A 15,442-nucleotide genomic window follows, 5' to 3' on the forward strand; every position below is an offset into this window, starting at 1 on the left:
TGCTACCATTGTATAGCACGTAGCTGATAAACCTAAGCAACGTTATTCACGTGTTTGAACAAAAGTGCAAGCACCAAAGTAGGACTCATGGGCGCTCGGGTCAACCGCAAAACGCACAAACCGAGGATGGAAAACTAACACTGTCTAGCTCTCGCCGCTACATGTGTCTAAAATAAACTCCATAGGCGCCCGAGATCCAGAATCTTATTGGGTCTATTTTACATGATGGTGCACCAGGCATCACACGGCATCCCAATTAGTGTGTTAAAGACACAAGATGTACAATTACAAATGTCAATCCCAGGCGAGCCCTGCACGGGGCATCCTGCTGGTTCTGATCACATGGTAGGAAATAAGGAAGTTTCAGCAAAGACATGTCTGTTCATATAAAGTCAAGCATAAAGTTGGCAGTTTCAGATGTCAAAATCTACTTTGAGTTTGAAAAACATGCAAGTTGAACATTCTACTTTGGTTGTCAGGCAGACAGACAAGAATAGATTTGCAGGGACATATATATAGGGATGTAACAAAATATATCAGATTAATCGTATATATTACAAGTATACATGATGCCATTCCACCTCTTCATTGAGCCCTTTAATATGGCTCTGACAAATGAATATCATCTTCTGTTCGAAGGTGGAGAGTCTCCTGTCTGTCTCCTGTTTATTTGAACCATGGATGTTTTTAAGGATCACCCACCTAAGGTCCTCATGTGTATGTCCCTTTTCTAAAAAGTGTTTCACCATCGGAGCTGCAACAACTTTATTTTTAATGCAGCGTCGATGTTCTGTCATTCTAATCTTGCACTTTCTATTGGTTTTACCAATATATTGCAACTTGCACGGACATGTAATTAAATACACATTATCAGAATTGCAATTAGTCATTTCATTGAGGAACCATATTTTCGATGAATTCAACTGAATTTGTTTGGTCTCTGCTGTATACTTGCACATCAAACAATTACCACAAAGAAAATGTCCTTTTACAGTAGGTAATCCCCACAACGTGGTTTGTCTAGGTACCACAGGGCGTTTGATGGTTATGTCATTTCTGATAAGCATTTCTGAAAGGCCTTGTCAGCGTCCATAGCAATGGCAGCCCAGGGCTCATCTGTTTTTGTGCTAGATATATAACGTGGCATAGCGAGTGAGTGTTAGCTGAGGATAGCCTGCCTTTCACAAACCCAGTTTGATCTTTATGTTCCAGTTTACGAAGTATATGTTCCGATCTTTATGTTCCAGTTTAAGAAGTATATGTTCCAATCTGAGAGCCAGTATTTTTGCAACTGTTTTTCCCTCTACATTTATCAGGGAAATGCGGCTGTAGGTTTTGGTCAGAAGGGGGTCGCTTTCTGGCTTTGGCACTACAAGGATCATGGCTTCATAGAAGGAATCATGGTAGGTTGGATTTCCCTGATAACAGCCAACAAGGGTATGCAGCTTGGGTGCAAGTAAGTGTAAACATTTACAAAAGAAGTCAATGGGGAACCCATCTGGACCCAGGGTTTGCCTTTCTTCAACTGACTAATAGCCCTTTTAATTTCTATGATTGATGCTTGTGACAAATTCAGGCAATTAGTTCCATCCCCTTTGGGACGAGGGAGGTGACCTATCTAGGGGTCAGGGAAGGCGGGATTCCCACTGTGGTGACCCTTCCCCTCGATCGGGGGACATGGAAGTCCCAATGTAGGATAATATCCTACCTCCTTCTATTTACACTACCCCAATGTTCATGGGCTACACAACGTGTAACTGGTTAAGAGGAGACAGGACCCCTTTGTGGTGGATGGCTGGGAGACTGATCTTTGCTCGCTGCAACCTCCTTGAGAGAGGCAAACCATGAAGAATCCGTGGCATACAGAGAGCTTCAGCACTGTATCGACGGGTGGAGCTTTGACAAAGGCGGGGACCCAGAGATGCCCGGGGCAGCTGAAGCAGGAAGCACACCGCCCAGACACCTGCAAAACCAACAACCAGGCACAGACCGACGAGGAGAGGAACAGCTGCTGAAGCGAGGCCTGTACAAACCAAAAAGGAGACATGGAACTGCCCGGGACCAAGAGCTCCACGTCAACAGTACGCCCTGCCGCAGGACATTAGGGACAGCCAGGCAGTAGGGACAGCCAAATCCAGGGCCACAGGAGCGCTGAGCACACAGAGAGGTATAAAACCCATGGAGGGGTTGAGCCAATATCTAAAGTCAGGGCGACAGAAGCCCCAAACCAAAAGGTGGAAAAGAAGTATCAAAACCCCAAATAGGGTAAAAATACCACAACCCTGGGTAACCAAAGGCCCAAGCCCAAAGGGAGCAGATGTATAGAGCACCACAGAGCGGGGTGACGTGAGACCGCAGATCAGGGTAATTAAAGCCCCAAGCATAAAGATGACGGAGAGGAATAAGCCCCATGGAGGGGTGATCCAATACCACAAATGAGGGTGACCCAAGCCCGGAGCCCATAGGGGGCGGAGAAGTATAGAAACCCATTATTAATTGATTGATTGTCTGATATTGGAATGATGTAGAACAAGTTGTATCATTTTACTTAAACACGTTTGTTTTCCATGTATATACAAAGTCAATTTGGCTGTATGTATATTAATATAAACAAACATTAAAAAACAGAAGTGTATATCACAAGTCAACAACACTGCACGGTTGAGAAAATTCTGAGCCTAGCCAAGGAAACTCAGTGAACAATAAGATAAGGGAACTGTGTAGAGCGGACATTTATATCCCAGAAGGAGGGACAAATCCAGGGGTTATTGAACTTTCTTTTGAACAAGAACCTTGTTTTTTGTGTTGGACAATTTCTACTCAGCGACAAGCTGGAAAAGACTTTGGAACTCAAGGTGCGGTAAAGGTCAGAAGGAACCAGCCATCAACAGCCTTAAAAAAGTGGGGAGAGTGATCTCTAGACTAAGCAAATGCTTGGTCTTTCGTTTTATCTTTATTCTTTGTAGACAGTGTGGAAATAGTTTAGATAGGGTTTGGACAGAGGACAAAGTTGTATAAAGAGGTTGTGGCAAGAACCATTTTGTTATTTTGAAAAGTAATTCCCACACCTTAGAACATAGGGATTAGATTAGGGTTGTCTTTAGTTGTTGAATAGAGAAGTGTTGAATCACCATGTCTTCTTGTCTGTCTCCTATATCTGACTTACCACAGATCTCCCTTTATAAGTCAGTGTACTCTTGAAGTGGTATTAAATGATGTGTGGGATGTTGAGTGCCAGATAGGTACTCATCTATAGCAGTAAGGTGCAATAACATTCTGATGTATATCATTTTCCAGAACATTTTGCAAATTCAGCGGCTATATCTTTATCTTTAACAATAACCAAATGGTCTACTCTGAGAACTGGCATTTTGTTATTGAGATTTTTTACTTCAGATAATTGGTGAATAAGGCACCTCCAAAGAATTTAGATGGACACCTCAGCCCTATCTGTGCATTCTTTATTGTGTTCAGTTTTCTCTTTTATGCAGGCTTTACATTTTTCCTAATAAGGGTTCTGTACATAATCTGCTTCCATGCTTTTAATGGTATCAAGAGTCTTAGCTATCAGTTTTGTTAGATGTTTTTCTCCATTAACTTTACTTTAGTATATTTATATTGTGTACCTCTGACCCAGAGACTTAATGGCGCCTAACAGGACAAACATAAACAAAGTGAGTCAAGACAGGCAGAGCCATGGAGGTCCAAACCTTTATGGGAACCAAGAGATCATGGGGCAGTACCAAAATCGGGCCTATCTAAACAGAAAAGTCATAAGCCTCTTCCTAAACAAGTCAGTAGAACAGTCTTTGCTAATATCTAGGGGAATTGCATCCCATGCAATAGGAGCTGCTGCAAAGAATGCCCCTTTTTTACTTGGGACAACTTAAAGGCTCGGGTTTTTAGTTGATTAGTATTATTTGATCTGAGATTATGTGCATTTGATTTTAATTCCAGCACTTCACTCAAATACAGTTGCGATAAAACTCTCAGGCACTTATGAGTAATCAGGAGAAGGCAAAAATCAATTCTGGCTTCCACAGGGAGCCAATGAAGGCTCCTTCTTGCCTCTGAGACATGATCTTTCCTTTTAAGATCCATGATGGTTCTGACTGAATTATTCTGTACAACCTGCAGCCGGCCCATATCCGATTTAGAAAAGCCAGCTAACAGACTACTACAAAAATCAAGCCTAGAGCCCACTATGGTCCTTGCTAGTATCTCTCGGTTAGCTCTTGAGATAAATGGCCGTGCTTGCGCCATCAGTTTTATATAGTATGAGGCTAAGGAGACCAGACTACTGACCTGTGCCTTCATGTTGAGGTTACAGTCAAAAAAGACCCCCCCGAGTCTTTACCTTGTGTTTTTTTTTTATGATGAAACTATCAATTTGAAGCTGGGAGAACGCATCAGTTCAGTTTTACCAGTATTCAGAGCAAGCCCATTATTGCAAATCCACCGCTGGGTCAATCCATAGATCCTATTGATGGTTTTCTCATCCTCAGCAAAATTGACAGAGGGGCGGATAACACATTGTTTGTCATCTGCGTAATTCATGAAGTCCATTTTATTTTCTTCTAGAAGATTGACGAATGGAACAGTGAAGATGTTATAAAATGAAGGAGATAGGCAGGCCCCCTGGGGTGCACCATGTGTAAGCACAACAGGTTGTGCATCCTCTGTTGCACTACTAACTCTACACCATTGGTTCCTGAGGAATGATTTAATCCAGTAGGCCGCTGACCCCGAGAGCCCTGTCACCTCCCTTAACCTAGAGATCATTAATGTATGATCTACCAGGTCAAATGCAGAAGAGAGGTTCAACAGCATCTGCATGACCATCTGGCCATTGTCCTAGAATCGAAGAAGTCTAGACTTTAAATCCAGGAGGGCAGTCTCTGTGCCATGATTCTCCCTAAATCCTAACTGCCATTTGTTCAAAATCTTATTATTCCTGAGATGTGTCATAACTTGTGTATATGCTACACGATCGAGAATCTTCAGCAGGAATGGGGAGTTAGAGATAGGCCTATAATTCAGCGAATTTAATGGGCATAAACCTGTCTTCGTCAGAAGGGGTGTGATCCATGTATTCTTGATGCCAGTCGGGACTTGTCTTTCCTTAATTGAGGCATTAACAAATTTACACAGGGTGCCCGATCAGCATAGCGGAACATGTTTTAATAATCATGGCTGGACACACATCTCCTTTACAGGAGGTTGGTTTCAGGTTTTCTAGTATCAGTGCCAGTTCTGACTCTGTCACTGGTTTAAGGGCAAACTGTTCATACTCCTCCCACAGCTTCTGAGTAATGTTGGTCGTTATCTCATCATTGGGCATCATGTCTTTCCTTGTAAATCCAATGTTAAATTTAATAGTATTTAATTTGCCAAACATGGCGTCCTGAATCGAAGTACAGCATCCAGCATCCCTAGTGATACATTCTGTTCTACCCTGACTCAGGTGTTACAATTCCTTCAGGATTCCAAATATATCCCTTGACTGGGATTGTGCCTTATCAATTCTGTTATCGAGAGGATTCTTTTGCTAGAACAACGGCTTCCTTGAATCTTTTCGCCGCACTTCTATAAGCCTCTTTGTCCATCTCCTTAAGAGAGGATATGGCCTCGAAAGGCAGCTTTGTAGGCATCTGATACCAGCATGGGTGTAAAGAGCCCTCTACTTCATTGGTGATAGAGAAATGCTCTGAAACCTTAATTACCAATTAAAGGATACTGGGGAAATAAATGTATATTCAAGTCCTTCACAATTACAAATTTGTCAGACATCTACTGGATTGTTACTATTGTAGAAACGTTCAACTGCCTTGCACATTTCAGAGGGATACATCTTAAACGGGAAAACTTTATACAGGGATTTTCTATCCATCACGGGATCTAGGGGTAAATTAGAGTCCCTCCACTTTAAGAGTAGGGTATTTGAGCTATTGCAGAGATTATGTCAGGTTATTCCAGAAGCTGGGTTAGGTTTGGTTTGGCCTGTACACGTTCAGTATGGCAGTGTGTATATTATCAATAAAGCATCCAACCAGCACCCATCTTCTGTGCTCACCAGTCATAGTATTGTGAATCTGGGCCGGTAGTCTGCTACGTACTAGGATAGCTACTCTACCTTTTCGACCATCTCATCTGGAAAAGATGACTTGCGTAACCCATTTCCAATTGAGTCTAGACTCCTCATTATCAGGAATATATATTTCATGGGTGTGGAGGTGGGACAAAACCTTCTGCCTTTTAATGGTCGACCTCAAGCCTTTAACATTTCAGTTAATCATTTGGCAAAATTACCTATGAGGTTTCTTTAGGGAAGTAAAACAATGGGTTAGGGGAATTTGAACGTGACACTGCCCCCTCAACCAATAAGTGGGTGTAAGCACAGAGAAATATACAATTGTACGATATATCCATGGGCATGGACATTACTATGTGTGCTACATTAAAAGGGACAGGTAAAACAAAACAGAGAGTAGAAAGTAGGAATGGAGGGGGGGTTGTATACTTCCCAAAGCTCCAACATGGTATACCAGCATAAGGCTCTCACAGTAATCAGTTAGCCTACTGATCCCTAGGGGCATACAATAACCAACAATAACTAACTAATGCATCCCAATCGGATTAGACCAAATATGGCCTCTTGGGGCTGGGGGGAAGCCACCAGACCACCGTCACCACTAGCTGCCTCCCCTGAGATGAGTAAGGTATAACAGCTTAAGAATAACCCGACAGTCATGAGATAGTAAGCATAATACATCGTTATGGTGGCTGATGTAACAATTTAAGTAGTGTCTCTCACTTTTAGCGGACGTTGGATTATATTGACGATCTTGATTTATCTTGCTCTTCTATTGTTGCTCGGATTACAGTAGCGATGTCTTGGGATCCCAATCTAGGCCTTGTGGAGATGCTCTCTGAAACCTGAAGTGAGACAGCCTGCCATCCACCTTTGAGTTGGTAAATTTGGGTTTTAAGAACTTGTGCATCTTTGTGAAGAGATGTTTCCGGTTTGATGATAATGGAGGGTAGTGTCCATTAAAGTCTCTGCTGTAGACTCCAAAAAATATGGCATGTCTACAGGGTCATCAAAGAATTATGACGCTCCATTTTGTGCAGTGATCGCAATCCTCGCCAGGGCCAAAAGGCCATAACGGATCCCTCTGCGACAGAGTTCTGGGCGAACATTGAGAAGGTTTTTCCTTTTAAATATTGCATGCTTTGAAACGTCTTGTGATATGCATATGGGCTGACCTTCTTGAAGTCATCGAAGATCTGACAACCTGCAGGTAGCGAAGGAGACAGGCTATTAAAGTCCTAAGTCTGGATCCCCAGACATCTCCACTCAATCTGATCCAATGTGCTCTTTGGATCTCCAGTGGCAGAGAGAATGTAACCTGCAGGGTGGATGTAAGCCAATTGATAATTCAGCTCAGTGGGTCCGCACCCTCAGCATTCCAAGGTTTCTTATATTTCAGTGCTCATTTCTGTTCTCTAACTTGCACACTGTGGCTTCAAGTTCAGTGAGGCAGCCCTACAGATGTTCCATCCAATTCATTTTTTCTTCTAACGGGAATAATCTCTCTTTGAGATGAGAAAAATGATCCATGAATTGATTCATGACCATGTGGATTGATTTCATTTTGTCTTGCACCTCGTTGGTGCGCAGATCCTCTGATGTCATAGTTTTATGGATGAAAGCCAGTTCAGCTACTATGGCGCTCAGGTCACTGTGTGCATCCACACCTTTCCTGGGGGTGAGATGTTGATCAAGTTTTGGGTCAATCCTTAAAAGTGAAGGGCTTTCTTAGATGTCTCATTTATGATATTTAATAATCCAAGGTAAATAGTTCACTCATGCTTTTGTGTTATGAATACCGGCTGGCCTTCAAGTATAGCTTTTCCAAGTTACTATTGGTTCCTTTTCATTGCTTGGTACTGGCAAGTTCCTCGGGCTGAAACACAAGATGCAATTGGTGCAATTCAGGTGAATTGCCTGACCTGGATATGTCTGATGCAGGGGAGATTCTATAATCCACATGGGCGATGGACTACGCTGCATTTCGTAGGCTCTCCCGACTTCGTAGCAGGGCTGAAGCCTCTGCCATTCTTCCAATACTCACGACAATGTCACTCTTGCAGGGAAGGGGAGCGTTTGTGCTTCGCTCCAAGCTCCTACTGCTCATCAAACTGAAGGGATCCAATGAGGTACTTGGGAACAGCCACATCTCATCCCAATCCACTAGATCACATGCGGTCCCCTTGCCGGGCCGGACCATGTGTTCTGATCTTCTCTACCGGCGTGCTCAATCCTGTTATGGCACCTCTTTACCACCCCATCCAGCAGTATTTGAGGCCCCCCACTGCAGCAATGACTTCATGGCTACACAGTGAAGATAAGGCTTGTTAACGAAGAGGGTTATCAGTTTTAAATTGTAAATAAGAAAATAAGGGGCTCGGAGGTTCATATTTAATCAGCTATCTTGTTGGCTGCAGGCCACCCACCCTACATTCCCAGACTTTCTAAATCTCACTGTATTCAATATACTTTTCAGTGTCGGATTGCAAGTTGGTTTTAACACCAACTCAACTGAATTGATAAAATTGCACAAACATTCACTGTAAAAAATAACAAATCATAATGCAACCATACATTTGAGATGTTCCAACTGAATCTCGCAATCTCTCCGTTTCAGATTTTCAACTGAACATTTCCTGAAAATACAATTACATTGAATCATTTTGAAATAAATTGCCTTAGTGAACCTGAAGTAGCCTCCACAATTAACCATCTCTCCAGTTGTGATTTCTACCCCCAAATCTCTGTTGAAAAGACTTTGAGTGTAACTAGCGTAACTAGAATGCCGCGTATACTAAGATTTCTCACAGATGCCAATTTTAAGCCCAAATCTCCTAAAATTGATAATGTTGGAAAATACTTTGAGGTTAAGCCCCCAATTCAGAGATCTGGGTGCAACCTGCACGCGCATGTTTCAATCTCAGTGAAGTGACTCAGCTGTGGAAAATAAAATGAGTGCCATTAAAATAGGTGAACTAGAAACATATGATACGCTGTGATAATATTACTTTGCGGTGTGTTTGGGAATTTAACAGTTTCAGTTACTTAAGGATGTACATGTACAATTTTAAATGAGATCATTGATGGAAGAAGGGGCAACTATTGGGGGGATGTCTTCCTTCAAACCTCTGCTACATGAAGGAGAGATTTTGGAAAACAGCCCTACACTTTCTTATCGAAAAAAGGCACACTCAACCTGTCAGTTGTCTTGTATTTGGGATCTTTTAGCCCTTACAAATTGGGTTTGGAAAAGCTGGTGCTACTGTCAGAGCACAGGGGTCTCCAGTGGGTGCTCACCCTGCCTGGCACTGTCATGCACAAATGGTACACTCCCCATTACCTTGAGCTCGAAAATCATTGGCATGGTGTCATTGAAGTTCTTCCTGTGGGAGTGTTTCAGAAGCTCAATGATCTGTTCCTGCTCCTCACTCAAGCCACCAGGAGCTGGCGCTTGCAGTCTCTGCAGCCGGTCTTGCTTCTTTTGGTTTCGAAGTGCCCGACGTATCATCAGGGACTCATGTGACATAATCACTGAACAAGCAAAGAAAAAAAAGAAAAAATGAAATTGACATGCCCATCCCCAGGAATTGATATGCAATATTAGGTGGAGTGCTTCAATAGTAATCACATTTACTGTACAATGTATCTTGCAGAGGACAGCAGCCTACAATTTCACTTTGGGCCAGTGGGCAGTGGCCAAGGATGGTGGACTGAGAGTGTGGCTTGACTGAAAACCTGAAGTTACGCCTTTGGAAACTGGGGGAGCAAAATAAAGCGGAGGATCTGGAGGGGTTGCCCTGCCGAAAACAACATATAGATTCTTGGGTGGAGGGTGAGGCGGCAGGATGGAGGTAAGCCCCAGAGAACTAAATGAGCTCAAGTTTGAGAACATGGTGCTCTATTTTTTCCCAGACTTCCACACACAGGTTTAGCATGGCAAGTGTTCTCTTTACTCTGCCACAAGATTACTGTACAGCAAGGAAATTGTCTATTTCCTGGGAAACTCAGAGTGGAAGCAGATGGCAAAAAGCAGATGGCAAAACACAGTCCTCTTTACAGAAACAAAAGTGGCAACAGATTTGAAGAGATTCTTAATAGGTGGGGCTCAACTAGGCACCTGCTTAATCAAAAGAAAGTGCTTGAGAACAAGTAACGGAAACGCAGCAAAGTCAGGAGCGCATGAGCGCATAGTTGAACCATGCGTATCAGCGCAGTACCTGACTCAACCACACCAATCTTTCAGCCCTGGATTGATGGGATTTTTGCCAAGCCTGTTCATTTTGCCCTGTTCCAATGGTGACTGGAGGACACAGTGCTTGGATGCTGTGAAGAAGGATCTTTAGTTGATGGGTTGGGGTATAGGAGATGTAATGGCGGCCACATAAAATGGAAAGCTGTGTTTACACTGGAAGTTGAAAGTGAAGTGCCAGGTAAAAAAAAGCAAAAACAATAAGAATATGTTCTTTAAAGAAGGGGAAACCAATTTAGGAGTGGCATCTCGCTATGGAACACTGATCTGAGGAGGATCTGTTTATGATGAATGATCAGGGCGGCGTATTGGTGGATCAAGGTGCATTATGGGAATAGGGGCTATGTTTATCTACATGCTTTGGATCAGGTGCAGAGGTTCCCCAATGTGTAAGGGTACACAACACTACATATACACAAAGCCACTACAATCTGAGGGTACCACACTGAGATAACCTTGGGTAGCTTGGAAGGGCACATAGTAAAAATGAGTACCCGGCGAGTGTCAACCAGAATGTAAAACATATTCTGATTGGCTCTCGCCAGGTCGTTACCCGGTCGAGAATCCCTCGGCTGGGATTCCACTGCTTTGTCCACGGCGGGGGGCGTGGCAGCCCCTCAGCCAATGAGGAGGCTCGAAGCGGGGCCATCGTCCCCTGCCAGGGGTTCAGGTACATTTGATGGGAAGAAGATGTAAGGCCAGAAATAGGAGAAGAGCAGTAAGCAATACGAGAAAAAAAACAGACTGAACAGAAGAAGTTTAGTAGCATGAAATGAGAAGTAGGGGTGAGCATGACGGGTGTTAAAAAGAGCAGAGCGACAGGAGTGAGCAATAGAAGCGATAGGCAGTGTGAAAGAAGCGAACAATCAAAGATAACACCCAAATTACATGCAGAAGAGCACAAAAGGAACGTAGGAGGAGGCTAGAAAAAGCAGTCTTAGAAGGATTGAAGTGGAGAAAATGAGAAGATATCCAGTTTTGGACAGCAGAAAGATAAGTTGATAAAGTAGAGTGCAGAGTAAAGTCAAAAGAAGAAAAAGAGAAAAAGATGTGTGTATCATCTGCATATAAATTAAAAGAAAGATTACTTGAAGAAATAAGAGCAGAAAGAGGAGCAGTGTAAAGAAAGAGAAAAGAAGAGGACCAAGTACAGAACCCTGAGGAACACCATAAAGTAGAGGAAGTCAAGAAGAAGTGTGTCTGGCACCAAGTTACAGAGTAGGCCTGCTCAGAAAGATAAGAGCGAAACCACTCAAGGACAGACCCAGTAGTACCCAAAGAGGAAAGGGAAGAAATAAGAAGAGCGTGATCAGCAGTGTCAAACGCTGCAGAAAGCTTGAGAAGAATATGCATAGAAGAGAGCTTGACATGGCATGCAGACAGAAGAGAGTTGGAGACATGCAAAAGGACAGTCTCAGCAGAATGAGAGGGACGGACTGCAGATTGAATAGGTGGTAGAAGAGAATACAGATATAGGAAACTAGCAACGGGCGTGTGCAGCCCGCACAAACATTTTAGAGAGGAAAGGAAGAAGGGAAATTGGGCGAAAATGAGCAGAAGTATGGGCTGGTAAGTTCAACATGGCTTCGACCCTGCTGCTGATCACTCTCACACTGTGGCTGAATTATTTTCTGAACAGGTGGAAAGGATGCGGCAGCTGATCGAATTTAATCAAATTCATGTTCATATTACTTCATAGGCTACATGTCGTCTTTCATGGACTTTACACTAGGTTGGCCTAGTCTCCCATGCAATGTTTCGGACCAATTCCAAACAAAAGGTCAATTAAACCTCCAAAAATAAAGTGGCACCACCAAGCCTGTCTTAAATCAGACGTACTGTCTGATACAGCTTTCAAGTCAGAAAATATATATCATTTTGGAAGGCTCAATGTTAAAGGACAAAGTCATTAAAGTGTTTATCTGAGCAGCGCGTATTGCCAAGAAGTGCGGCTTCCTTTTATGGGTCTCCACCACAAGTTTCAAGATAGAGCCCAAATTAAAAGACTTGCACCCCAAAAATGACCTGATTAGGAACACACAATTACTGGCCTAAATATTAGGTAAACAAGTGATATTAAAATTGTATCTATCAGCAAGTTCCACTATTTCAATAGAAAGGAAGTGCCAAAAAGCTACAGCAAACAAGAGAGGTCAGGCAGATATTGTGGAAAGTTACCTACGAGCATAGAGCTAGTGACAACTTCGGGATAAAAGGGCATTGCATATTCAAGAATGATTATGCTGCCATGCATAATTAATAGAGACGATCCCACCATCCACTCAATAAACGTAATACCAGATTCCAGTGCCCAAAATAAACCATGCTGCAAGAAACACTGAGGACAAACTATTCACCCGAAGTTAAATAAATAAATAAATGTATATTTCAAAACCTCCTGGCCCTCCTTATTCACTCACTGCCAGACTCTATTGAGAATGCCTCCCTCTGCTTGCTTCAAAAGCTGCTGTAATTGAGCACATACGTGCTGGCTGTGTAGAAACACATGCCCTCACCTCAAGAAGCAACCACAATTCTACTGCTCAATCCCAGAAAACCTGCTAACATATACAGCCCATTCTCTATGGCCTCTCTTCTTTTCGGGCCCAGGTCCCCTCCCCGCCAGTTGCACACCTGCACTGCCCCCTGGCAACTCTTGCACTCGGGGACTGTTTCTGTATCTCTACAGCCCCCTACATGCACTTGACAACTGATGTCTGCCTATACCCTTGTACTCTCCACCAGCTGGCCGCACTTTTATTTATTGTCTTATTTATTTTACTGTTAACCTATGTACTGCACTGCCCCCTCCTCTTCCCCCTGCACTTTTTCCCTTCCCCCTCCCCTCCACTTGCGCACGATTTCAATGTCACCTGGCCTAGTAGGATCGCCGTCTCTGTCTTCCCTCTGTTTCCCCTCCCTTGCCTCGTAGTGCCTTGAAACACTTGTGTATAGGCACGCTATAAATTCCATATCATATCATAACGCTTGATATCTGGTGTCTTCCAAATTTGGGGTTTGGTGGTTGGAGTTCACCAACCTTGCTTTTAAATGTAATTAAACATCCAGAGGAACAGGTGCAAACAGTTCATAAACTAGGCCCATGTCCCCAGAGTTGCCCATCACAACTATTTCACCAATGCACTTGAACCATCAACTAAATAAGACATTTTCCCAAAGCGCCCAAATGACACCCACCTAAAAACACTGTGGCATTAGTCCAACAGAATATGTCCAATACTCGTGTGTACCCCATGACTGAGAACAGGGAGGCCTTCTGTTACGATGTGTGGCTATGTGCCCACTGGCGGATCGGGGGGGGGGGGGTGTCACAGAAATGATCCACAAGTGAAAGGTTCAAATCTGTTCACTGTTTGTGCTGCACGCCACCTCCATTTGACTTTGGAATACTGGATTTAAAGCTGTCAAAGGTAGCATTTTGAGTCAATGGCTGCTGAAAGTACTTTGGCGACTGATTTGTTTAGTTCAGAAGCCACTGGCAAATGCCAACACAACACTCGGCTCCCCTGCTGGCATTCTTCTTTCATTTGTTATTTTTACCTGCTTAAGAACAGAGAGGAAAGCAACAACCAAAGACATTTTATAAAAACAGCTGTGGCTGTCAGAGAACGCAGAATGCACTAACAGGTCTGACTACAAGTTCGCTTGTACAGGTAAACATGGTGGTGAAGTGTCAGTCATTACGTTACAGTCACTTCACTGCACAGTCGAAATGCATGTTTCAAGAAGTGGAGGATTCTGGAAGTGAATCCTCCACTGTACCTTAAGAAATATGCAAAGAAATCTCAATCAAGTCTTGTGGACAGAAATGGGGACTGACACGGCCATTTCTCCTGTGGTCAATCCTCTGGACCACGTGATGGAAAGGGCCACTGCCAATTCGCAGCGTCCTGTTAGAAGCGTTTACTTGCAGTAGCCCCTTCTGGAGCAATGCTAACTGTTAAAAACACATTTTCCACACAGGACTAAGATTCAAGCAGAAATAACAAGAGGGCAGTGGGCAACAATGCCATGATTTCACTGGATTATAAAAAAAGGCTTTACAATCAAAGGGACCATTTTGTACAATTATAAAAGAAAGGTACCACATTTGGCGGTATGCTTTTCCCCTTAATCTGCTGTACAAGGTCAGGGGAATGATGTGGAAAGTATACTTATACTTCAGCTGTGCAATTCCCGGATCTATGCGATCATTTTGAAAATAAATAAAACATTTTGTTTTCCCCGCACATTTGCCCACAATTATCTGCAGGGGGAGACCCCCCAAGCCCTGAAACTACCTTGTAGTTTGTATTACCCTATACCCACCCTTCACACATATAAATGCGTGAAAATGTGCATTTCGCAATTCGGTATTTTCGTGTTCGGCATTTTCCTTGGCGCCATATTGGACTGACACCCAGTTCCCTTCATGCACTATTGTAGAAAATAATTTAAGTGTGAGAGGCTTCCATTGAGTTGTTCCAATCAGTGCCTTGTTAAGCGATGGTCTGCCACAGCAAAAGGAACCAAAGACCACATTACATTTTGACAATGAATGACTACTCTTACCCTAGACCACAACACACAAACCAGGGCAACATTCAAGATCCTATCGAAAATGCAAACAGGAGTTCGAACAATTTCTATAACTCGGCTGTCAGCAGGACCCATTATTTGCATAGTCATATACCATGATGGAGTCAGCTAAGGGCCAGCCAATACATGAGCAAGCATAACACAATTATTTATTTATTTGCATTTGTAAAACGCACATCTGCTCTCAGGCATTGTGGCGCTGTTAGGAATACTTGCTTGGTTACATAAGTGTATGTGGTCAAATCGGTAGCAAACCATGAAACCCAGCTCCAACTTGAAGGGTGGCAACAACAGGTGATGCCTATAGTCACAATTGGTGGCATAAAACATGAGCGTCATTCCCATCTTAAAGGGTGGCAACAATAAGTAATGCATAGGTCAAAATTGGTGGGATAGTACATGAACATCAACTCCCATCCTGAAGGGTGGCATAACAGGTAATGTATATGGGTAGACTTGGTGGGATAAAACATGAGCGCCAACCCTCTTTTAAAGGAGTGTAT

The 15,442-nt window shown here is 43.2% G+C and overlaps 1 protein-coding gene across 2 annotated transcripts in view; it reads right to left on the reverse strand.

Annotated features, from left to right (window-relative positions):
• The window catches only part of NR1I3 (nuclear receptor subfamily 1 group I member 3), a 994,139-nt gene that overhangs the window by 514,799 nt on the left and 463,898 nt on the right, over positions 1-15,442 (reverse strand). For both annotated transcript variants that reach the window (XM_069604681.1, XM_069604680.1), the window contains exon 4: positions 9,432-9,622. In XM_069604681.1, the coding sequence (XP_069460782.1) occupies positions 9,432-9,622 (191 nt within the window). The remainder of the gene's footprint in view (positions 1-9,431; positions 9,623-15,442) is intronic.

The sequence above is a fragment of the Ambystoma mexicanum genome, chromosome 1p (assembly GCF_040938575.1).
Source record: "Ambystoma mexicanum isolate Mex_15411 chromosome 1p, UKY_AmexF1_1, whole genome shotgun sequence".
Lineage (NCBI taxonomy): Eukaryota > Metazoa > Chordata > Amphibia > Caudata > Ambystomatidae > Ambystoma > Ambystoma mexicanum.